General features: G+C 36.7%; 1 protein-coding gene across 1 annotated transcript in view; it reads left to right on the forward strand.

The window, feature by feature from the left end:
* The window catches only part of ROBO2 (roundabout guidance receptor 2), a 594,514-nt gene that overhangs the window by 391,459 nt on the left and 178,373 nt on the right, over positions 1-24,682 (forward strand). Inside the window, 1 exon segment of the mRNA XM_082689522.1 lies at positions 23,557-23,714. Within this exon segment, the coding sequence (XP_082545648.1) occupies positions 23,557-23,714 (158 nt within the window).

The following is a 24,682-nucleotide window of genomic DNA, read 5'->3' on the forward strand; positions in this document are numbered from 1 at the left end:
ACCTGAGCTGAAGGCAGTTGCCCAACCAACAGAGCCACACAGGCACCCAGTTACATTCTTTTTAAATGTCATATTTATAATTTTTCAGAAATCCAAATGCATTGGAGAACAGCCTGATTCTCAAAGGAAATCATAAACAGATGTTATATAATGGACTGCTATCTGTTAATTCCCACTTATATCAAAATTTGCTTCAATTGTTTGAAATTCATTCTAAGCACGTTTCCCTAAGCCGCGTTTGTAATATCCAGTTCTCTCCATTTAAATCCTTTGAATTTTGAAGCTTTAAAAGTCATCCCTGTCTATAAAAACCAAAATTTTCAATTGATATTCTAAAAGGATCCTATGAACTTAAATCAAAAAAACTCCCTTCCCCATCCTTATATTTTCCCTAATTGTGATGCTCTCAGAGTGCTTTACTCTGAACTTCCATATTTTTTTACTATGTAGGTCACACAGTCTTGGCTTAATGTGCTCATGATGGGAGGGTATATTTACTTGAGTGAAAGGTTACAAGGTTCGTGTGTGTGTTGGCTCAGCCCTACATTCCCTGCTAGCATAGTGCCTGCCCAAAGTTGGTTTTTATTTAATACGTATTAAATGAATAAATGAGAAGATGATTGCAAGATCTCACTCTTTGAAATTCGAGTATTCCACCATTATCAGGCAAGATGTCCTAAGTCTGCTCAATTTCCTCCCTATTCCTTCCCTCATTCTTTCCTGCTTCTTCCCTTTCCCTCTTTTTCTCCTTTCATTGTTCCTTTTTTCTCCCTCGAAAAACAATAAACACACTGCTGAACTACATTTTAAGTAGGAAATAATTTTAAAAAATTAGTTCACAGGCAAAATGTTATAAAAATCATCCTTGAAAATCCCTCAAATCATCCATAAAATATATGCACTAATCACAATCAGAATAATGAGGTGTTTATGTTGCATGTTGAATTGGAGAATGTGAGAGGAGCACAGATTTCTAAATCCCATTTCATAGAAACAGTGTTTGGAACTGACTGAGTTACAGAAATACAGTCCTTCTCTCCTTCCTGAGTATGTTCAATTCAGGTAAAATCAATGTGCTTATGTTTCAATCTTTTATAGTAAATACAAAGAGATGGCTTTGGGTAAAACAGACACAGATTCCAATCTCCCAGTTAATATCATGGGAACAGTGGCCAAATAATAGTTACCAAGTATATATTTGTATGGCTAAATATCCTCATTAGTAAAATGGCAATTTAACAATATCCATCTCTGGGGTTATTTTTAAGATTAAAACAGATAATGCCTGCAAAATGTTTAAAATATAAACCAGTATAGAGCAATTACTCAATAAGTGTGAGCTGTTATTGTAGCATGATCTAGCTTATAGGTGGCAAAATTAGTTTTGAAGGGATTAATGTGATGAATATGATGTTTTGTGTCTTAAACCCAAAGTATCTTTTTCTATATAAACATGATTTAATTATAGAAATCTATGGACAAGTTCATTCGATTTGCAGAAATATGTTTGAATATCAAGAACACACATACAATTCAAAGTGAATCAAATTGCAGTAAACTTTACAGTTTCCACTTCTTCAACTTGCTCTGTAAACTTGGTATTTCATAGAGTTCTCTTGAAGAATTCTACTGTATCCCTCAGTGATACCTTTTAATCTCAGATCATCAGTTCCTACCTGAGTGGGGACATTTCTCCAGCCTAGCTACCACAGATCTGCGTACCCAAACCTACTCAATATTACCACTTGGATGTCCTAGAGACATCTTTACTCTATTTTCTCAATTGTCCAAAACTGAATGTACCACCTTACCAATTAAATGACTCCAAAAATTTGCAAGAACACTTCTAAAAGGAAATGAAAATATTGTATCTGTTCCATAAAGAATCCCCCATGTCATCTTTTTATTTCAGTAAACATTTACCGAGGAACTTCCTAATCACTCTATTAGACTTTGGAAGGGCAGAGTTGAATAAACAATGATTTCTCCCGAACACGCAACTATTTGGTAGATTCTTTAAGTTACAGTTTTAAAGGCTGGCTTTTTTTTTTTTTTAACTTTAGTCTAAATTTCTAATCATATCCCCTAAGTGGAATTTATAATTTCACATTCACTATACTTGCTTGTTTCCATTAATGTTTTCTTTATGGCATAAGATGATGTAAGGGCTAAAAAAAATTGGAAATAATCTGATCCCTCAATTTGCAGATACTAATTCATGTTCCATGATTTGAGATTTTTGCCATTGTCAAACAGCTATAATAATAAAGTATATAAAATTTAATTAATATTTTTGATTATTTCTGGAAATTATTAAACGTCTATTCCTTTTTAATCATGGTTTCCATTAGACCCCTCAGTCGTTGAGGACAGAAACTACATTTATTAACTGTTATTTTCCAGGTGCATAGCATAGAATTGTAATTGAACAATCCTTTGATTAATTTACATTAATTAACTACCCAAATCAAAGGCCAATAACAAGTTGACCTTTTTATAATGTGAGCTTCTAGGAAGAAAAGTGAGGATGAATCACTAAATCACTAGGAGATTGCAAGATTTCTGATGTGTTTCAAGTATCTCCAAATGCATGCCCTTTCTGTTGATCTTTCTGTTAAACCAACACGTTTGTTCCCCTTATTCTCATCAATGATTAGACCTGGATTAGCTGGATACCCTCATTGGAATTCAAACAGTAGAATTTGTGTGCAGGATTATTTGAGACTGGCATCTCCCTCAAAATCTTCTTATGCTGAGCCTTTCGTTGATACCATTCCCTTGAATAGTTTGTCTATTTATAGCACAATATCTGTTATTGCATTCCCTTTTTAAAAACATTTGTTCTGGTCAATGTTGTTTATTTTGATTGCTACTCTGTTGCTACCAGATAAACATAGTTGTGTTCGGGGAGAATAAAAGATGAGTGTTCAATTTAATTTCCCTGTTTTTGCATTTTCTGCTATCCAGCCTTGCTAAATGTAGCAGTCTCTAGCCACTCTCATCAGTTTCTCTGCATTTCCCACTATCATCATATTGGTCATGTGTTTATGCTGAACCCCAGACTCCTTTGCAATCAGAACTCTCCTGATTGCATACCAGGTTTTATAGCCAGGAACCTTTTCATTTAGTCATTACTTACACTAATATATCTTGAGGCAGAAAGATGGAAATATTTATATTAATCTACACAGCAAAAATTTATGCTGTGATGTCACCTTAAATTCAGTACTGGCATCATCTAGACAAACATTTATTCTTAATCCATGGTGTATCTAGCTGACCCATAACATTTCACATGTTGTTGAAAGGTCGTCCTTTTAATATGTATATGACATTCTTCTAAGTTCATAAGAAGCAATCATGCACCCTTAAAAATTACTAGAGTCATTATTTTTCATTATAACTAATTTTAATCTAATTGTCTATTCTTTTTTTCCTCCCTTCCTGGTTACTTATTATTTCTTTATGACCATTCATTTGCTGTGGAAGTTGACATGCTGCTAATTAAGTTTGCTGGGACACCATATGAAACATCATGGTTTGGACAAGTTAGCTTTGCCTTGTAGTGCACTCATGCCTACACCCAGGCTGTACCTGTAATTTAATCCACCATTTCCCAGGTGTGTGGCTTAATACCAGGAGACGGCAAGGCAAATTGCTTGAGTAGTTTACTGTTGCTGATTAAAGTCGTGTTTTTGTTTTTGTTTTTAATTCGATAGCTTGTAACTCCAAAAGGTAAAGTTATCCTGAGATAATAAATAGAAGAATGAAACTATAATGCTGACTCCAAAGCAACCAGTTTAACTGAATTTAAAACTAACAGAATTGCTATCAAAGTTTGAATAGTGTTCGATTCATGAGAAGAACCGTTTTCATACTTTTGACAAGATAACACAGATTCACTAAGTAAACTTGAAAAAAATGAGCAGTTCCAATCATTAATGAAAAATCCTTTTTTAAATTACACTAACTAGGGGAAATGTATAGAAATATTTAAAGAAGTGATACGAGGGGCGCCTGGGTGGCTCAGTCATTAAGCGTCTGCGTTCAGCTCAGGTCATGATCCCGGGGGCCTGGGATCCAGCCCGGCATCAAGCCCTGCTTGGTGGGAAGCCTACTTCTCCCTCTCCCACTCCTCTTTTTGTGTTCCTTTTCTCGCTGTGTCTCTCATTGTCAAATAAATCAATAAAATCTTTAAAAAATAAATAAAAAATGTGATACTTATAAAAAACACCTTATAGAAGCTGACATTGGGTATCAACTAGAAAAAAAATAATGTTAAAAACTATAAAATAGTTTTTACTGTACAGTGAACTTTTTCATAGTTTGATGCAGCAAGCAAATGAAACGAATCACTGAAACTCTAACAGTAAGAGCAAACGGGAGTTGCTCTCTTGAGGCTTGAAGCCTAATTGTTTATGTTTTGTTGGCCTCACAAGAAACCTCAAGGGTTGGCTCTGCTTCAAAGGAAAGCATCTTAGCTGGGTGGAGAGGAGGTAGGGGATGGTCTCGGAAGTGATGGGCAAACATTCATGTGAAAATATGTTTTAATAAAACCTAAAAGATACAACGTGCTGAGATTTGTGTGCAAGGCTTTCATTCTGTTCCAATTAAATATCGAGTACAGAAGCGAGACCTTCAGTGGCAAAACCAAAATGAAAAGAAAACAAACAGACTTCTTTTCATCCCGATGTGCCGAGGCAGCGGTCCAAGCAGAGATCTTAGGCACCATATGTGCTGCCCTCCCTGTGGGGGTGAGGTTTTCCAACTTCACTGAAATGACTGGGCTTGTCTGATTCTGCCAGATCCTTTTTGCCTCATTTCGACGGAGCCTGGCTCTTCCCGGAAGCATGTGCTCTCAGAAGGCTCAAGGTGAATTGTCAAAAGGAAGGCTCCATGAGGCCAGTGTCTTTGCCTGTCGGTCAGGTCCCATCGTCTAACACAACTCAGGGTCACGATCTAAAATCTAAAGGAGGCAGCTCTGGGGAGTCCGCATTTATTCATGCGCTTACAGTTACGATTTTCCTGGCTTACATGCACGTTTTCCCTCTTGTCTCAAGAGTGCTGAAGGATTATTTGTTGCTTTCCAGATAGCCCTTAGTTCTTGCCTCCCTCCCCCCATGGAGTAGAGATTATACTCTTCCTCCAGCCCTTTTAAAGCCCAGCTCCCCCAGCTTTGCCATGTGTGAGCTATCTGCAGGCACTATTAGCCCTGCTTGAGTAGCTCTTGATAACACTCTCTAGGAAGTCAATTAAAGATGTCAGGGGGTGTACTGGCCTGCTTTTCTGTTACTAACAGGCATTTGGAGAGTGGAAGATGCAACTGTCAGGAACAGGTGATTTGGGGTTCTCTAGGAACTGAGGCCCCTGATTTGTTTTGTTTTTTTCCTCTCACTAGTTCAACTTGGTGTGTGTGTGTGTGATCTTGAAATAAATGATCTATTTTAATCTTTAATAAGTGATAGTGACATAATTCTGGAGATCATGTGCCCAATTTGGTAAATAATGAAATCAGGTGTTCAGTAGTTAAAAATGTGAAGAGAGAAATGTCATAAATAGCATAATGTCATCATATAATGTCATAAATAACATAATAAAAGTCCGTATTAAGAAGCTAATTTTTGGGACACCTGGGTGGCTCAGTTGGTTAAGCAGCTGCCTTCGGCTCAGGTCGTGATCCCAGCGTCCTGGGATCGAGTCCCATATCGGGCTCCTTGCTCCGCCGGGAGCCTGCTTCTCCCTCTGACTCTGCCTGCCACTCTGTCTGCCTGTGCTCACTCTTGCTCTCTCTCTCTGACAAATAAATAAATAAAATCTTAAAAAAAAAAAAAAGCTAATTTTTGTGTTAGAATATCTACATTTAGACTAACCATAAATGATTGTTCAGTAAGAATTAGGCATAAAAATTGCTTGGCATTATTGTAGAGTCATTTTTTTGCATCTACTTGCTATACATTTTGATCCCTTCTTTTGCTAAAGTCTTGACCCACTTGTTCTGTGTGTTTTTACTAAGAAAGACTGCCCAAAAAGTAAATGATTATTTTTTCTTAAATAACATAAAGCAAAATTAAAGTGTCACAACTTTTCATCTAAACGAATTAGTGCAAATATTTAAACTGATTATTTAGACCCAGTGAATATTAGCTTATGCAACATATTCAATATTACTTATTAAATATTACATTATGAAATCAATGATAATAGAGAAATTTCCATTCTATTGTGTGTTACCTACAGTTTTGTTATATACCTATGAACTTAATCAAGAGAATTATCCCTGTGGAGAGATATGTACTTTCTAAAGGTGAATTTATAACTTTAAACATCTCTATTTCATTATGCAAAGCCATGATAATGAGTGAATATATGTCTTTGCCAAATATGTGCTAAATGCCAAAAATTCTTTCACTTAACCCTCATTGCCACCCTGGATGATGGTCACCATTATTCCCATTTCACAGATAAAGAAGCAGAAGCTTAGAAAGGGAAATAACTTGTCCTAAATTCCGTAGCTAATAAGTAATGATCCCAGGATTCAAGCTGAATGATTTCCTTCACCAAAACCTGTGAGCTACCAGGGCCTACCATTCAAAGGGCAGAGAATAGCTAGAGATGCAAAATTCTGGCTGTACATGGCATTGCAAGGGTTATAACCTCATACTGATTATACCATTTTGAGAAGTGAAGTATCTCCGAGACGCCGATATATATTTTGTAATATTCAGTGAAAAATAAATGAGAAAAGAGAAAAGAATGAAGCTGAACAAAGGTTTGCTTTTGCTGAAAGAGGAGATTAACTTACATATAAACAAAAAGAGAAAAAGGAAGAAAAAGAAAGAACGAAAGAAAGAAAGAAAGAAAGAAAGAAAGAGATAAAAGGAAAGGAAAAAGAAAAGGAAAAGAAAAGGAAGTCCCTAATCCTAAGGGGTTGGACACACCCTTAGAAAAGCGGCAATAGTTCATTATACAGAAAGACAGCCGTGTCATACTGATCAGCAATTCACTTGCCATTAGCTTCTGTTCTTCGGGTTTTTCGGAGAAAAAAAAAACAATTGTAGAAAATCAAGTTCGTACTAGAGATTTATTCAAAGAAGCAAGTGGCTTCATGAATTTTGAATTAAAAATAGATTTAGCCTAATGTTTGAAATCACCCTCTCACAGCACGATACAATAACTGATTATAATGAAGATCTTGGTTATCAAGTTAAATTATTTTTAGTATATTTAATAATTAGGTTTAGGAATTATAAAATATGTCTGTTACGCCCGTTTCCACTATAATAATCTTTAAGCGTAGGCTCTGGAATAAAAACAGATTTATTTTCAAATCCCGGCTTCTCTTATTAACTGGATGAAGTTGGCATTTTGGAAGTCCTGTCTTTTCATTCATAAACTGACCTATCTCCTCAGCTCATCATGAGGTTTCCACTCACCTTCTGGGCAGGACGTCTTGACGATTATTGGACTTTGATTTATCCCACCCTACCAGAAAACCAAAATATTTTAAAATAAACATACAGAACGTGATCTTGAAAAGTTCATAAATGTGGGGAGATCATTCCACAATAATCTCTTTCAAAACATACTGTATCATTCACCAAAATAAAGAACAAGAAACTCTATACATTTATTGAGTAAAATCATTAAATCAACTTAGGAAACTTTCTACCAAAGATGCATATGTAATGATCAACTATATCCAATTTAGCTGATGACAAGAATTGAAATTCTTCACTCATCTACTCATTCAAATATTTACTCTGCACTTATTCTGTGCCAAGAATATCATTCCAGACCCTTGGGGTACAACAAGAGACAAAATGAATGTAGACCCTGCTTTCATGGAGTTCGCTTACATTCTACTGAAAGCAGATAAGGAACAAATAAGCAAACTATAATAATTTTACATAGTTACATGTGATATGTAGGGGGAAAAAATAGCAGAGAGATGTGTTATGTGTGATCTTGTTGCTTCTTTAGATTGGGTCATGATAAAGGGTGAATCCAAAGAATTGACATGTAGTCTGAGATGTGATGGACAAAAAGAGGAGATCTAAAAGGAAATCATAGGGGAAGAAAATTTCACAGTGAGTAGTATAGGAATAGGACCTAAAGAAGTTACTTGCCTTGCTAGAAGAGAAGGACCAAACTCACTGCGGGGAGACTGGAGTAAGAGGCAAGGGTAATGAAAAATGAGAGCCATTCCCCAAGATGCTTTGTAGGCTGGAATAAGGAATTTAGGTTTGGTTTGGTTTTTTGTCTGTTTGGGTTTTTTAAATTAAATTTATTTTTTTTCAGTGTTCCAGAATTCATTGTTTAGGCACCACACCCAGTGCTCCATGAAATATGTGCTCTCCATAATACCCACCACCAGGCTCACCCAATCCCCCACCCCCCTCCCCTCCAAAACCCTCAGTGTTTGTTTTTTTATAAATATGATGAGTCCTTTGGATAATTTTAGGCAGAGGGATGACAAGATTTGTCTTATAATTTTAATGATATTACTCTGCTGTGTGGAGAATTGACTGTAAGAATGGCAAGACTAAAATAATATTGTTAAGGGGCGCCTGGATGGCTCAGTCGGTTAAGCCACTGCCTTCGGCTCAGGTCATGATCTCAGGGTCCTGGGATCGAGTCCCACATTGGGCTCTCTGCTCAGCAGGGAGCCTGCTTCCTCCTCTCTCTCTGCCTGCCTCTCTGCCTACTTGTGATCTCTCTCTGTCAAATAAATAAATAAAATCTTTAAAAAATAATAATAATAAAATAAAATAATATTGTTAAGAGACAGATTCACTATTCCTGGTGAGATGATAGTGACTCAGACCAAATGAGAGCAGTGGAGTTAAAGAAAAGTGATTCTGAGGAAGTTTCAAAGTCATTTAGGCCTCACTGATATACGGGATAGTATATGAGAAATGGAGGAAAATTAATAACTTCTTGAAAAAATTGTATATGGCAATTCTATATACAAAGACACTGAAGATTGGGAAGAGAAAGATTTGTGTGATAAAGATCAAGAATTCCATTTTGGTCACATTAAATTCAAGATATTCTTAGACACTCAAGTGGTGGGTGATGTCACGCAAGCAGGTCTGGAGCTCTAGGGGGCTCAAGGCTGGAGGCATTCCCTTTAGAGTCATCAGCATGGAGGCAGGACTAGCAGAGGTTAAGCTGGAAGAATGTGTGTCTGAGGACCTCCATATTTGAATGGTATTTACTATGCTTTAAGAACTGAAAGTTTCGGGCGACTGGGTGGCTCAGTGGGTTAAGCCGCTGCCTTTGGCTCAGGTCATGATCTCAGGGTCCTGGGATCGAGTCCCGCGTCGGGCTCTCTGCTCAGCAGGGAGCCTGCTTCCTCCTCTCTCTCTCTCTGCCTGCCTCTCTGCCTACTTGTGATCTGTCTCTGTCAAATAAATAAATAAAATCTTAAAAAAAAAAAAAAAAGAACTGAAAGTTTCTGGGATCCCTGGGTGGCTCAGTCAGTTAAGAAGCTTCCTCAGGTCATGATCCCAGGGTCCTGGGTTCGAGTCCCACTTGAGCTCCTTGCTTGGAGGGGAGTTTATTTCTCTTTCTCTCTCCCTCTGCCTGTCACTCTGCCTGCTTGTGCTGTCTCTGTCAAATAAATAAATAAAATCTTTAAGAAAAAAATAAAGGAACAGAAAGTTTCTGGCAAAGTACATGCAAGAGTAAATGGCTTGTAGGAGGAAAATTAGGAGAGTATTTTAGAAGTCAAGATAGGAAATATACATTAAAATTAGATATATATATATATATTTTTGTTTTTGTTTTTGTTAACAACCTTTATTTGCCCAGTGTCTAAACAATATCTTTTTGCTATGCAGTTGCTCAGATATAGCCCACATTTAATCATCCATCATTATGCTCAAAATTAAAGAAATGTCCAGGGGTACCTGGGTGGCTCGGTGGGTTAATTCTCTGCCTTCAGCTCAGGCCATGATCCCAGGGTCCTGGGATCAAGCCCCACATCAGGCTCGAAACAACGTTTAAAATTAGATATATTTTATACAGTGCTTTAATAGTAATGGTTTTATCATGTCAGGTTTGGAGGAGAATACCAAAAAAACAAAACAAAAACAAAAAAAAACCTTAATTCTCAGCAATAATATCAAGTATTTACTCAGGCTGAGCTACTGTGGGAGAGAAATATGAAATGATTACATCTGCATTGGAAATATAGCTAATTTCCAATGTAATTTCTTCCCGACTTTCCATTCTTACAAAGTACTGACATATCTAGCGAAGGCAATTAATTGCAGCATTTGATTAAGTCATCCACTATTGTGTGGAAATCCTATTCTACCTAAACATTATAAACATTGAAAAAGAAATAAACTATGTTAACATATTTTAGTATTATTTCAGATGATTTTCTATTGCTAATATGGCCACTTTTTCTAAATGACAAAGAACAACCAGAATTCTGCAGTAACAAAGTCACTTTTAGAGAACTAATTTTTAAATTACTGGGCAGCTTAATATTTAAAGACTATTGAAAATATACAGTGAGACTTTTTATTATGCAAATATATTCAATTCTGAAAACAATTAAATGATAATAAAACATTCTCTTTTTCTTTACCTCATATTATAGTAATGAAGCTGTTACCTCTGAGTGTGCATTTTAATGAGTTTTAACCAACATTTTAATGAGCTGACATTATCATAAACCTAAGGATTAGACAAAATTGAATTTACTGGTATAGAGAAAGTTTCCTCAAGAGTTAATTATATTGTTTAAGATGGAATATAATTCATTTTATGATATATCGCCAAATATCATCTTATAAGAAAAATTATATTAAAGACTGAAAAATATCATTATACTTAATCTGTACATACATGTATCCAGTCTCCTCATTTTTAAAATAAAAAGTGAGAGGTGCCTCGGTGGCTCCATTGGTAAAACCTTTGACTCTTAGTTTTGACTGAAGTTGTGATCTCATGGGTCATGGGATTGAGCCCCAAGTTAGGTTCCTGGCTCAGCAGAGAATCTGCTTGAGGTTGTCTTCCTCTGACCCTCCCCTGACATATTCCCTCTCTACATTGCTCTCTCAAGTAAATAAATAAATCTTTTGAATAAGATGAAAAGGTAATGATGTTTTTGTATGTTCAAATTATGTGAAATACAAAAGGCATTGACATATCAAAGATAATAAACCAAAATCTTTATAAAGCCAAACAATTTTTTTTAACATGTCCAATAAAGAAAACTGCATGAAGGGGCACCTGGGTGACACAGTAAGTTAAACATCTAACTCTTGGTTTTGACTCAGATTGTGATCTCTGGGTGCTGAGATGGAGCCCCAAGTTGGGCTTCATGCTCAGTGGGGAATCTGTTTGAGTTTCTCTCTCACTCTCCCTCTGCTTCTCCTGCTTATGGTCTTTCTGTCTCTAAGACAAATAAATCTTTAAAAAAAAGAAGAAGAAGAAAGAAGACTCCATGAACAACCTTCAAATGGAGATCAATTTTTATTTTTAAAGGAAGAATCATTTATAATTTTCTTGATACGCATATTTAAAGTTGGTTTATAGATTCACAATTTACAATTTGAGAGAGATGAAGAACTTTTTCTAAGTAAAGATATTTTGGCTTTTATGCAGTCTGTGAAGACAGTGAATATGTGATGGCGTCAAGCCTCTCTCAAACAGAGCAAGGTCACCACTACTCACTCCTTCCTCCGCAACTTCCTTGCTTTTCATCTGGTCCTCTATACAGGTAGTAAGAGGCCTAGGTCTGTATCAAAAGGTCATCATCTTCCACACCTTCTTATCTCTTATATGAAGTTCATAGTAGGGCTTCAGTTAACCTTCCATGAAAAGAAGAGACTTTCTCAACATTCAAGTCTTCTGAATTTTTATGCTATCTGAGAAAATATCTAATTAATTAATATCTAAATTAATCTAATTAATCAAATTATATATTTTGATCTCTAAGGTCAGGCCTATCATCATCTATAGACATTCTGTTGACATTTATGTTCCAAACTGCCATCCTTCTATAAACTTTCATTTGTGTCTCTGAGTGACTCTTGGGAAAAACCAGGTTTCTGTACTCTCTTTACAACTCTGTTGAATCCAGTTGGGACAGATCGTATACTTTGAAAACACACAGTTGGTTTTATTTTCATTCATACATTGTTAAATATAAGTATTGATAAATTATTACTACATGAACAGGGTTGTAAAATCAAAAAGTATAATGCAGACATAATGAGGTCTTCCCCTCCCATCTTTTCCTTCCCAGTTTTATTTTTTCTGCAAAGACCTTTGTTATTATTAGTTTCTTAGGTATTCTTCCAGGGATCACTTTATGTGCATGCAAGCACATTCCAAAATGTTTCTTTTCTTCTTGTAATTAATTAAAGCATATGCTGTATATTCCAAACCCAACTCTGAAATTGTCTCCTCTAAAATGCCTTCTTTGTTGAATGCAATGTTGCTCTCCTTTGGGCTTTAATGTATTTTTAATGTACCTCTCAATGTAGTTACTGCATGCTTTTTTTTTTCTTTCTTTCAGGTTGTAGATTTTGAGTTATATATATAAGTCTCTTTAGCTCCCTGAACTCAAGATCTCAGCTTGAAGTATCTTGTCCTCCTAAATGTGTTGCATAGCACCTTGCAACAACCAAATATGCAGTACACACTTATCAGATTAAAAAGAACTGAGGGGAGCCTAGTTGGCTTAGTTATTAGAGTGTGTGGATCTCAGGATGGTGAGTTCAAGCTCTATGTTGGGTGTAGAAATTACTTAAAAATTAAAAAAAAATTTAAAAAGAAGAAGAAGAAGAAGTGACATATTTGGAAAACTCTTCTGTTAAAGAAAATCTCTGAAGCAGCTCAGAGATTGTGTAAGACCATCCAGTTAGTATAATAGCAGAACCGAGATTCAAACCCAGGCCTCTAAGTCCATTATTTTAACCACAATGCCATATCGCCTCCTTGCCAAATATGGTAGTTTCAGAAGCATAAATTAAATGCCAGTTCTAGGACCTACAAAAGTAAGTGGGCAAATGGTGGAGAAGTAGGGTATTCAGAATAGTTATAAATTTAACAGTTTATTGATAGCATCAAGAAAATGTTTCCAATTTTACCACTTATAGACAGTTTGAAGGAAGAGTGGGATAAAGCCGTTGATATTTGGTGTATGAAAATGACCAAAATTTGAGGTTATAATAATTTGTTAATTGTAATAAACTGGTATCACAAATAGCCTTGATTAAGACAAACTGATGAAGGTTTGATAGACTCTTTGATAACTTTTTTCTTTTTAAAGATTTTATTTATTTATATGACGGAGAGAGACACAGTAGGAGAAGGAAAACAAGTTGCAGGAGTGGGGGAGGGGGAGGCAGGCTTCTCACTGAGAAGGGAGCCCAATGGTCCAGGGACCCTGGGATCATGACCTGAGCTGAAGGCAGATAATTAAAGACTGAGCCACCCAGGTGCCCTCAACTATTTGATAACCCTTACTTTTCAAGTTTTGGTAACCTCTAAGGAAGAGAAACTAAAATAATCACATGCAAGGAGGTAGTTCTTTCTGGGTAGGGAGTTTGCACCTCTCCAAGCATGAAGTGGCTCTGTTTTTTCTTTGCCTTAATTTGGAAATGAAAATGTACTGAGTGCCTGTCCTCACAATAACAGCAGAACCCAGAGAATAAAAATATAGCCAGAGACTCAGAAAACTATTTGCTTTATTCCCTTATTGCTGAGCATGGCCAAGGTTGGCCTGTGGCTGGCCAGGGTTGACTCCAGGGTATGGCAGAGGAAGAGAGGGATTTTTTTTTTTTTTTAAACCTCCATGCTTAAGATGGCATCTTTCCAGTTTATTATAAGATACGAAGTTTTGATTAAAGTATATGTGAATGTATAAATATTTAAATAATTTCCAGGAAAACACACAATAAATTTTCATCATGAGAACTCAGTATTACTTACACCTGAAAAGATATTCATTATTGGTTCTTTGGTATCAGTTTGTCTTCAGAGAGTATATGGCAATGGGTAGAGTGGGGGTGGGTTGTGGACCCAGCATCAGGGGTAAAAGAGATTGTACTTTTCATAGGTAAACAAAAGTTGTTTTGCACATAGTCTTCCAGTTGTTGTCAGTTGTGTTCTATGAGTTTTCTGAAATAATTTAAATGTGGTCTTTAGCACATTTGCATTCATAAAAAGTGTTGGCTCTGCTCTTTGCTTCCTCTTGTCCTGCTCAGCTGTCAAAACATGGTGATGCTTTTGAAGATTTATGGTAGATGGGTAATGAGATTACTGAATGTTAACTGCAGCGTTCAGAATTCATTTGGTGGCAAAAGAAAAGAAGGTTACTGGGTCTTTGGGATAGAAGAGAGAGATGATAGAGCTTTTTTTAATCAGTCAATTTGAAAATAAATATGCCATATTCTGGATTAGGAAACATTTCAAGCTTTGTGTCATGTAGTAATCAAATAGAACATTTCCAGAAGAATATAGCATGTCACATTACATCCATTTCAGCAAAATTCATGACAGCTTAGAATAATGACCATGTTTTGTGGTGTGGACATATGCAAATCGTAAGATATTGGATGGGAAAGAATGAGGAGTCCACAGGCTTGTGGGACATGATTTTTGAAAAATGTTCTCACTGTTGTATTGAAAATTTGCATAAGTCTCATGCTGTTAGTCTTTGGTCTATGTACCTGTTATGTAGAAAAAAGAAAATAAACAGTGTGTTTTCAAAGAGGTTATTTTTAAGTTTGTGGATTATGGTGGGGCTCACCAGTACCCTCTAAATTGGACCACTGGCAGTTATAGTTATGAAATGTATCGTCAAAATAGGCAACATGATGAAAAATGAAATAAGCAACATTAAGTTGAAAGTCCATAGATGCATTACAATATATATTCCTCTTATTCCGAGATTTCATTGAGTTTCAGTAGAGGGGAAAAAAAGGTAAAGCAACAGTAGTTTCAAAGTAACTGGCATTCTTGACAAGGAAGGTTGACCTTGACCTTCTTCTCCTTCCAACCCTCATTTCATCAGCAGGGGTGAGATTACTTTGAGACCCTGCCAATAGGTAATAAATAACACATAAATTCCAGGACACCCTTGCACCGTAGGGTGCCCTAATGTGTAATAATCCTTAGACTATTGAGTTTATAACTCATGACATCTGGCAGTTACTTGGCATTGTAATTCATGTTGATCATGCACATCAGAATACATGATGGGAGAGAAATATTGGAGCAATAACCCGTTGATGCTAGGACAGGGTAGAATGAAAGGAAGATGCTGTAGAGTTTGAGTACCTCTGTGAACTATGCAGTGTTAGAATGCTGTAAAAGCTAATGCCTTCAGATAAGGACTAACAAGGCAGGAGGAGGGGGATAATGTATTGGGATCCAGAATAAGGCAGCACATTAATGTTTACTTGATAGCACTCTTTATTCTTTTATTCAAACTGACTGATGTAGCTACAAAGCAGTGATGCATCCTGAAATTAGAATTTAAATATATACTTACATTTATTTTATATATATATATATTTGTAAAGATTTTATTTATTTATTTGACAGACAGAGATTACAAGTAGGCAGAGAGACAGGCAGAGAGAGAGGAGGAAGCAGGCTCCCCCCTGAGCAGAGAGCCCAATGTGGGGCTCGATCCCAGGACTCCCGGATCAGGACCCAAGCCAAAGGCAGAGGCTTTAACCCACTATTTTTTGTATATATATATATATATATATATATATATATATATATATATATGATGTTCAATCCTCTCAAACTTTTATTTTCCTTGTTCTAATAGTAAGCATTCAATGAGAAGAAAGAGAAAGGGAGGGTTGTAGAAGAAAAATGGGAAGTAAGGGGAAAAACACTGATTATAACAAGCCTCCTTGATACCTAGGAGCCTAACTGCTTTGGCTAAAGACTTGAGGCTCTTGGGACATGAACCAGACTGAAAAGCTAGAAGCAGACAGATGGCTATTTGTAATCACCCTGTAAATACAAATCCTTTAAAGATGTCATGATTATTTGTTTGTTTGTTTGTCTATACTCAAACCCAGATCTAGAGAACATAGGAGGCACTATTAAAAGCTTGGAAAATCTGGTATTTCCCCTTGTTACCATCTTTTCTCTTTTTTAAGTCTTATTTATATAAGTAATCTCTATACCCAGGGTGGGGCTTGGACTCACTACCCTAAGATCAAGAGTCGCACATTCCTCCAACTGAGCCAGCAAAGCCTGTCCCCCTTGTTACCATCCTGAGAAATACTACTTAATGCTTTTTTTTTTTTTTCTTAGTGCTAGTGTAGTTCTCTATTTTGAATTCGGTGTGCTGTTTTTTCCATTACCCAGAGTTGTAGGCATCTCCGTAACAAAGACTGGAATTAGACCTAAGTGGGGCAGGTGCTAAAAAGAAGTTATTTGGGTAGTAGAGCAGAATATTTTGAGGTTGTTGAGAGGAGATGTTTCTTCTGAATAGAAGAAGGCTTTACCTTGAACATGTTTAGGCTAATACCTGCTGTTCTAGACACCATCCTCCTCCTGACACACTATATTTGGGCACATCTCTAAGAAGCTCTCATTCCTTTGAGCTCTCTGTGATGCTGGAGACGGTTTCTCTTTTTTCTTCCCACATGAACAGTTTTATGGACGATGGCACTTTAAGGAAGAAAAAAGAGAAACCGATTAAACATTAATTAGCTCCAATCCACAACTTCCTCCTAACCTAATGGATAGAGTATGCAGATCCCTGTCAAATATCAGATGCTGGGCTTTGCCAAAAATAGGACTTCCAAGTGTTGAAGGTATGCCAACTGCCGGCTCCTTAACTCAAACCAAAGGAAATGATTGCCAGAGACAGGCCTCGGAGTCTGCCGTGGTCAGATGTCACCAGTTTGCAGTGCCACATGCGATCCAAGAGTTTATGAATGATCTCAACACTTGGTCCCCAAGGAGAACATATGCATTACAGAGGTTACGGATACAAATTACAGAGAGCACGATGTTTCCATGCAATTTCTAAGAATCCTTCAGCAAGTTCTAAACATTAATGGAAAACATTAAGGAAGACTTGGCACTCAGAGCAGGTCTTCAAATTCTATTGCTGGTGAGGGCAGAACAGAGCTAAAAAAAAAAAAAAAAAGAGGATTCAAGAATAAAGGCTGGGCTAAGAAACCTGGAGTGGGCTGTTCACCTAGAGTGGGCTGTTCCTCTGGTAAATTGTGTGTTTGTGTGTTTTATTCCCTGCAGAATACCAGGCTTCCCAAAATGCTGTGACTCGAAAGTGAATAAGTCACAGGGCATCCTTGTTTATTCAGCATGCTCTAGTTCCTATCACTGGTTTATCTGGATCATTTGCTGAGTGCATTTGCTTGCCCCGCGAGTCATAGTGGAGATGGAGGGTGAGAGCAGCTCATTTTGGAATTGTCAGCGTGCTGCAGAGGTGCCAAAGTGCCAGAGTGTCAGCTTGCACAGCAGTGGCAGGATGTCTCCCCACTGAGTTCCTTCTCTCTCTTTCCCCTTCTGTGCGGAAGAAACCTCTGATGACTTGTCCCCTACATATCAGATTTTATCATCTATTTAGCGGGTGACTAGCCTGTCCATTCTGCCCCTGTTTTGTTTGACTGTGTCAAATACAATGAAATAGTTTGTTATGAATGGTAATTCCTCTTTTGATTTATTTGGTCTTCCCATCATTGAAACCAGAAAAAAATGCAGAATTTTTACAGCTTGTCAGTGGGGAGCTTTTGGTTGAAAGGGGAAACTCAATTTAAACGGGTCTAAGTATGAAAAAAAAAAAACTTATGTAGAGCATGTAACTAGAAAGTCCAGATTTAGCATAGTCTTCAAGATTTATTTGTTCATATAGGTCATCAAGAACCTGGATTTTTTTCAAGTGCATAACCTCAGTTTCATCCTGAGGCTGGAGCTCCCCCTGGGGTCACAGCATGGCTATCAACAGCAACCATTTAGTGCAACAGGAAGAGACAGTGTTCTTCCTCAGAAGTAGAAGACATGAACTTCAGGCTGGTTGACATTACACCTGATCGTTTCCCATGGTGTTAGGTGGTGATGATGCTAGTGATGGTAGGGAGAAAGACACAATATCTACCAGCTGTAGGAATGGCTATTGCTTTTTTTCTAAGTCCATTATAATGCTGATAGTATAATTTGATCTACCAGTTTTACTGACTGGCATAAATCTGTTGTGTCTTTGATTAATTTCTGACCTTCTTGAACTGCCTGGATTTTATTTTAGAGATAGATGAGCTTCTAGGTAGGCAAGTCAAGTATGGTATCCCTTAAATCCAGCCAACTTAAACTGTTCTTCATAAATGACGTTTAAAATCAAATTAAAACATTGTGGCTTCAAAACAAAACAAAAACGTTGTGGTTTATTTGAGACACGGAAAGGACTATAACACCCCTCTTGAAGAGGAGTTTGTCACTTCAGTCAACCAATCAAGAACATATGATGAGGTCTTCTTATGCCCTTCAAATGGGAGTCCATTAGAGGGATACCTAGTCCAGTGAGAGCATAGAAGGAAAACTTCTCAGATGACTAAGTCTGAAGCTGACACTGAAGGAACAGTATGTGTCCAAAGGAAGAAATGGGAAAAAGTAAGGAAACAGAAACAAATCTGGGGGAGATCTCGAAGCAGAAAGATGACAAGATGCTAATGTACATTGATTATTAGATGTTCCTCTGTATGTTTTCTACTGAGAAGTCTTGAGCCACACAGCTCTGACAGCTTATGGGCACATAGAGAGAGAAACCCTGCTGACAAAGAAGCCTCGTTATCAGTGTGGCTCTGAGTTGCTATTGGTTTCAGCTGCTGCTAACAATGTTTTTAATTCTAGTTTCCTTTTAGATTACCTTTCTCATGATCGATTTATTTTGTCTTAGATGGTATTCTTTATCCAATATTGTGTATGAGTACTTTCATTGATAATATTTTTAGTCTCTATATTTCTAGTAACTACTTTGAAGCATGTGTACCTTATAATTCAGAAATACATCTTTGACCTCTTAACAGTCTTGTCTCACTATGACTGCTAATTTAACGTAATAAACTAACATGGAAATGTCTAAGTAATGATTTGCCTTGACTTTGTTGACAAAATATAAAATAAAAGTGTAAAAAATATAAAATAGTTTATGTAATACATAAAGATAAAATATATAAGATATCTGTTTTTAAAATTCTTGAGGACTCTTGATTTGGGACAGAAGGGAGAGGAGTTGGAAAGGAAAGAAGATGGTATTATGAGTAGACAGGAATCAGACATGTAAACTCTAAAGGCACAACTGGATCTAACACTCTTGTAGGGCATGATATTAGTTACCTATTGCTGTGTGACAAACTACAAGACTCAGTGACTTAAAATAACAAACATTGATTCTCTGTGTGTGGATCAGGAACCAGATAAGAGTTAAATCAGTCATCTGCTGTAGGATCTCTCATAAGGCTGTGGTTAAGAAGTTGGTCAGGGCTGTGGTATCATGCAAAGGCTCAACTGGGAAAGTTTCTGCTCTCAAGCTTACATGGTTGTTGGCAGGATTTGGGTCCTCCAGCGTTGTTGGACTGAAAGCCTCAGTTCCTTGCTTTCTGTTGCCTGGAAACTGCCTTTAGATGGTTGCCAAATGGGCCTCTCCATTGAGAAAGGCTGTATCTTACATGATCAGAGGAATCTCAGAGACAAAAAGACAGAGTGAAAAAGATGAATGTTATAATCATTTATAAACCAATTTTGAAGGTGATATTCCATCACTTTGCAATAATCTCTTCAGTAAATACAAGTCATGACGTCCAGCCCACCATACAGGGGAGGAGATTACACATGAGACTAAATGCCAGGAGGGAGGGATCATTGAGGGAAAAAGAGAAAAAGCTTATCATGTCATTCTTGTTTTCTATTTCTTAACCACTTTATAGGACAGTGCAAGCACATTGTTGTGTCTAATATATTCCTGGAGAATTGAATTAATTTGCTGCAGATCTTTATGTCATGACTATGAATTATATTTTATCAAACACACAAGTAATTCAGAATTTTCTGATCTTCCAGAATAACTTTCTAAGTCACAGTGCATGTCAGTGTGAAAAGAATGCAGATCTCTTCTAGGTTAGGAGTAGCTGAGTGAATTCTCATTTGTGGTTTTCAGCTCATATACAGAAAAGAATATCTCAGTTCTGGCCAATGACATGTTTCCCCCCATGGAGACTTGAACCCTTGTACTCTAAATTTAGCTCCACAAGTAAATGCTAAATCAAAAGTGTATATCTATTATATCTTTTCTTTTTCCCCCTGAAAGCATAACTTACCACTACCCTTTAAACTTTTGTCATTGTAACCAGATTCTTTTCTCAGTTAATTGGGTTTATTTCTTTTCAGTCTACTTAAAAGACCTGTTTGGAGCTTTAGTTATTACACATACTGTTTTGTACCCTTGTCAAATCTCATCAAAAATATAGCTCTCTCAATTCTTTCTACAATAGGGGCTCAGGAGAAAAAAAAAAATACAGGCTTAATTTGGATTTGCTTCACTTTTCTACATTTATAAGACCATTTTGCTTCCCTTCACCCAAAATACATGAATTCTTTACTACAGGGAATACTTTCTTTTCTTTATCACCTGCAATAAAGTATAGAGCAAAATCCAAGGCACGAAAAATTAGAACAAAAATTGGAGACAAGAGTTATTTATTTATTATTATTTTTTTAGATTTTATATATTTAGTTGACAGAGAGAACTCACAAGTAGGCAGAGAGGCAGGCAGAAAGAGAGGGGGGAAGAAGGCTGCCTGCTGAGCAGAGAGCCCAAGGCCATATTCAATCCCAGGACCCTGAGATCATGACTAGAGCCAAAGACAGAGGCTTAACCCACTGAAGCCACTCAGGCGCCCTATTATTTTGTTTTATCTTGCTTATATTAAGGAATGGCTCTACAAACCTTGGACACATATAAGCCAACATCAGAACATACCTATCCTTTTTTTGCAGTTTGAAAAGAGTAAAAATGGCTTTACATTTTGTTAAGAGTAAGTTTGCAGTCTTCTGTGTTAGGACCTGATGAAAATGATGTGTTCCCTTTGACTGTTTTCTTTTGAGAGAAAGAAGAACCCCATTTTAATACCCCAAAGACTTAGGGTAAAAGAAATGGTATCACTAAGCAAAAAAATGAATTAACTGAATGCTGTACAAACCCCAAAGAGCATTTTCCCAGTTGAAGAGGGTACAGTACCAATTATACTATTATCTCACCCTACTCTCTGGGTGAATAGTCTGAAAGCCTAAAATTACAGTTGATGTTAGATTTCTTGGCTTCATTTGCAAATTGGAGTCATTTTCTTTTTTGTGAATGCCATAAACACATGTTATATTGTTTAAGAGAGTAGCAGTCCTTAGTTTGTTATGATATTTTTCTCCTTTTTGTCCTCCATGTCAAAGGACCTTTATTATTTTTTTTTTTCTTAATTTGTCTTGTTGCAAATTGATGTAACACTCTGTTTCTGAATGATTTGCAATGGCCTGAAGTACCATTTGAGCAGAGGCTTTTTGGCATGTCATCTGTTAGGGAGGCCAGTTCTAGAGAAGGTCCTTCAACTGGCCAGATGTGTCAGATTGAGGGACTGCCAAAACACCATTTGTTGCCAGTTCCGGATATGGTTGGGGTGCTCACCACTCTGTTACCATATTTTTGCATGTCTTAACATTGCATAAATAGGCAGCTGTTCTGTATTTAGAATATAAATGAGTCACCAGCTTGCTTTCCCAGGAGGATTTACCTGCAAAAGGGAACCACAGTGTTAACCCCTTCCCATCCCCCTGCCTGAATGTCACACTTAAATGCACACTTCTCTGAGCCCATTCGGAAGCAAATCCTTATGCATATAAATCACACCTCTCTTGCAGTGAGACAAGAGAACCAAAAAATGTGCAGTTCACCGTGCTAAAACAGAACACATTTCCTTAGCAGCAAAAGCAGTAAATTAATCAGCTTATAAACTGGGAGTGAGCAATTTGTGCTGAATTCTTTCTTACTGTTCCTTCAATAGGAGAAGAGGTTCTCTAATCTTGTAAAGGCCATGACTTCATTAAGATGGAAACCCCTGTTAAAGGATGTGTTGCAAGAGACAAGAGAAGAAAAGCCCTAAAAGTCCCTCAGTTGTCTCTCTGGAGCTATTTTCAGGCCAGGGAATTTTTATTTATTTGGAGAATGACAATTAACCCAGAGACGTTGCCCAACAAAGGAGCAGAGTGCGGAAGTAGGTCTCATTATAGGACACTAAAGGCAGTTGGTGTGTGACCCAATCCACATTTGTACCAGATGATTCATAACAGGCTAGCAGAAGCTACCTAATTTCCATCTCAAACAGCTTGACCAATTTATGGATAGACATAGATATAAGGCACTGTATGTGCCTATGTTCGTCTGTCTGTGTGTGGGTTTGTGTGTGTGTGTGTGTGCATATGTGTGTTTTCCCTTCAATATGCTTAGGAAATAAAAGTTGTCATTGTTGGAATACAAAGGAATAGGAAAGTCAAGCTGGTTAGAAAAAGCAGAGGCAGTTGAGGTATATGGTATAGGTCCCGTCTCAACTACTTTTTTGAAGGTTTCCCCTAACATAGTTTATTTGCTGAAGAAATCCAGCATTCTGCAATCTGATAGGGCCAAGTCATTTCTCCGGGCTTTTCATCTTGCCAGCCAAAGAAAAGCACACACAGATAGATAGGTGACATTTGGAGAGCCAGGCATGCCAGATTCTCGGAGGTTACAATGGAGGTCCAACCTGCTGTTCTCCTAATGAAAGGAGGGGAAATTCAGAGTGCCCAAACTGCTATAAGGGATATCTCCGCTCTGAATGTCACGCTGCCCAGATGTCGCTTGGCAGGTGGAGATGCATGAGAATGAAAATGTAGCCCTGTGTATGTGGGTGCTAGTGCGTTACAGGGTGAACAATGAGTCCATCTTCTGAAGTGTAATGAAAACGGTATGGATCTTGTCTCTATTCATGTCACGAAAAAGGGCATTCTCAAAAAGTGTTCACCCCATTTCCTCTCCCAGACACGCATACATGCTCACAGACCATGCGTGCATGACTTGTTTGGGAGTTTTAAGTATAACTTGACAATTTAGTGTCTTTATAGATATGTATGTACATATGCTTTTTCTTTACAGGAAATGGGGTCTTGCTGCATAAACAATTTTGTACCTTGAGTATTAAATCTCAAAATTGTATCATGAGTCTTTCTTACTTTCCTTAGACTTTTCTTATATTTTAAATCCGATTTTGTAGCAAAGATGCATGATCCTATGGTCAGCCAGTTCCCTGTTGAACATTTAGGCTGGCTCTAGAATGTTTTAAGAGGGGCATGGCTATGTTTCTTAGGAAATATTTAATTATGATTAGAACAAAGTAAAACCCGAAGTATGAAGTTACCTTTTGCGAGAGAAAGCTACAGTTACTGATTCTAACTGTTGATGTACTTATCAACAATGATGTACTCATTGAGTTTTCTTTCACTACCATTGTTTTTCTTCAGTGTTACGAGATGACTTCCGGCAAAATCCCACAGATGTTGTAGTAGCAGCTGGAGAGCCTGCCATCTTGGAGTGCCAACCTCCCAGGGGACACCCAGAACCCACCATCTACTGGAAGAAAGACAAAGTTCGAATTGATGACAAGGAAGAAAGAATAAGTGTGAGTTAAATTAAAATTAACGCCTACAGAGATTGACTATCAAGTATTCAAATGGATATATTTTATTGCTAATAAAATTGTAGACCTGCACTGAATGCTAATTACCACTTACACTGCATTGAAAGGACTGAAAAAGAGTAACCGAGAACTGAAACTTTAGGATGAGGCTTCAAAGAGACACAAATTATAGAAATCAAGTGTAGATTATATATTAATAATTGTACCAATCTGAATATGAAAAGATATGAATATGTAAATATATATGAATGTGGAAATACATATATATATATATATATATATATATATATATATATCTTTGCAGTACAAAGATGACAAAGCTCTTAACATCTCAAATGCATCTTTTGATCGTGTAGTATCATGTGAGCGATAAAGGGTAAATGATGACCCTAAGCCATATTAACTAGAATATTTCTCTTGGCACTATTTCCAAAATTATAAGAAAAAGTAATGTGAGGTAATGGGTACTTAAAGCACCTTTTCCAGTTTTCAGAATTAATATTTATAACAAAAATTTTATACTTGAATTCATTTAAAAATTTAAGAGGTATAAAGTAAAATCAAAATAAACATAGCTTTTTTGGTTGTGCCATTTAGCTCTTGTAGAACAATAGTCTGCTTTCAAGGAAAATTGATGATTACGTTCATCATTTTGATTAATATCAAAACAAGACACTCAGAACATTGTAAAGAGATAGAGAAGGGGAATGGCATATTATATTTATATATTATATAATATATATTATACTATATATATACTATATATATACTATATATTATATATTATATATTTATATTTATATATTTATATATTATATATATATATTATATTTTTAGATGACCCACTCAGCCTTTGTTTGTGATGCTTATGGGAACCAGTTCACTGAAATAGTAGATAATTCTTTAAAGTTCGGATGCTATTCTTAATATAATTTTTATATTTAGTGCAA

This window comes from Mustela nivalis (assembly GCF_964662115.1).
Source record: "Mustela nivalis genome assembly, chromosome: 1".
Classification (NCBI taxonomy): domain Eukaryota; kingdom Metazoa; phylum Chordata; class Mammalia; order Carnivora; family Mustelidae; genus Mustela; species Mustela nivalis.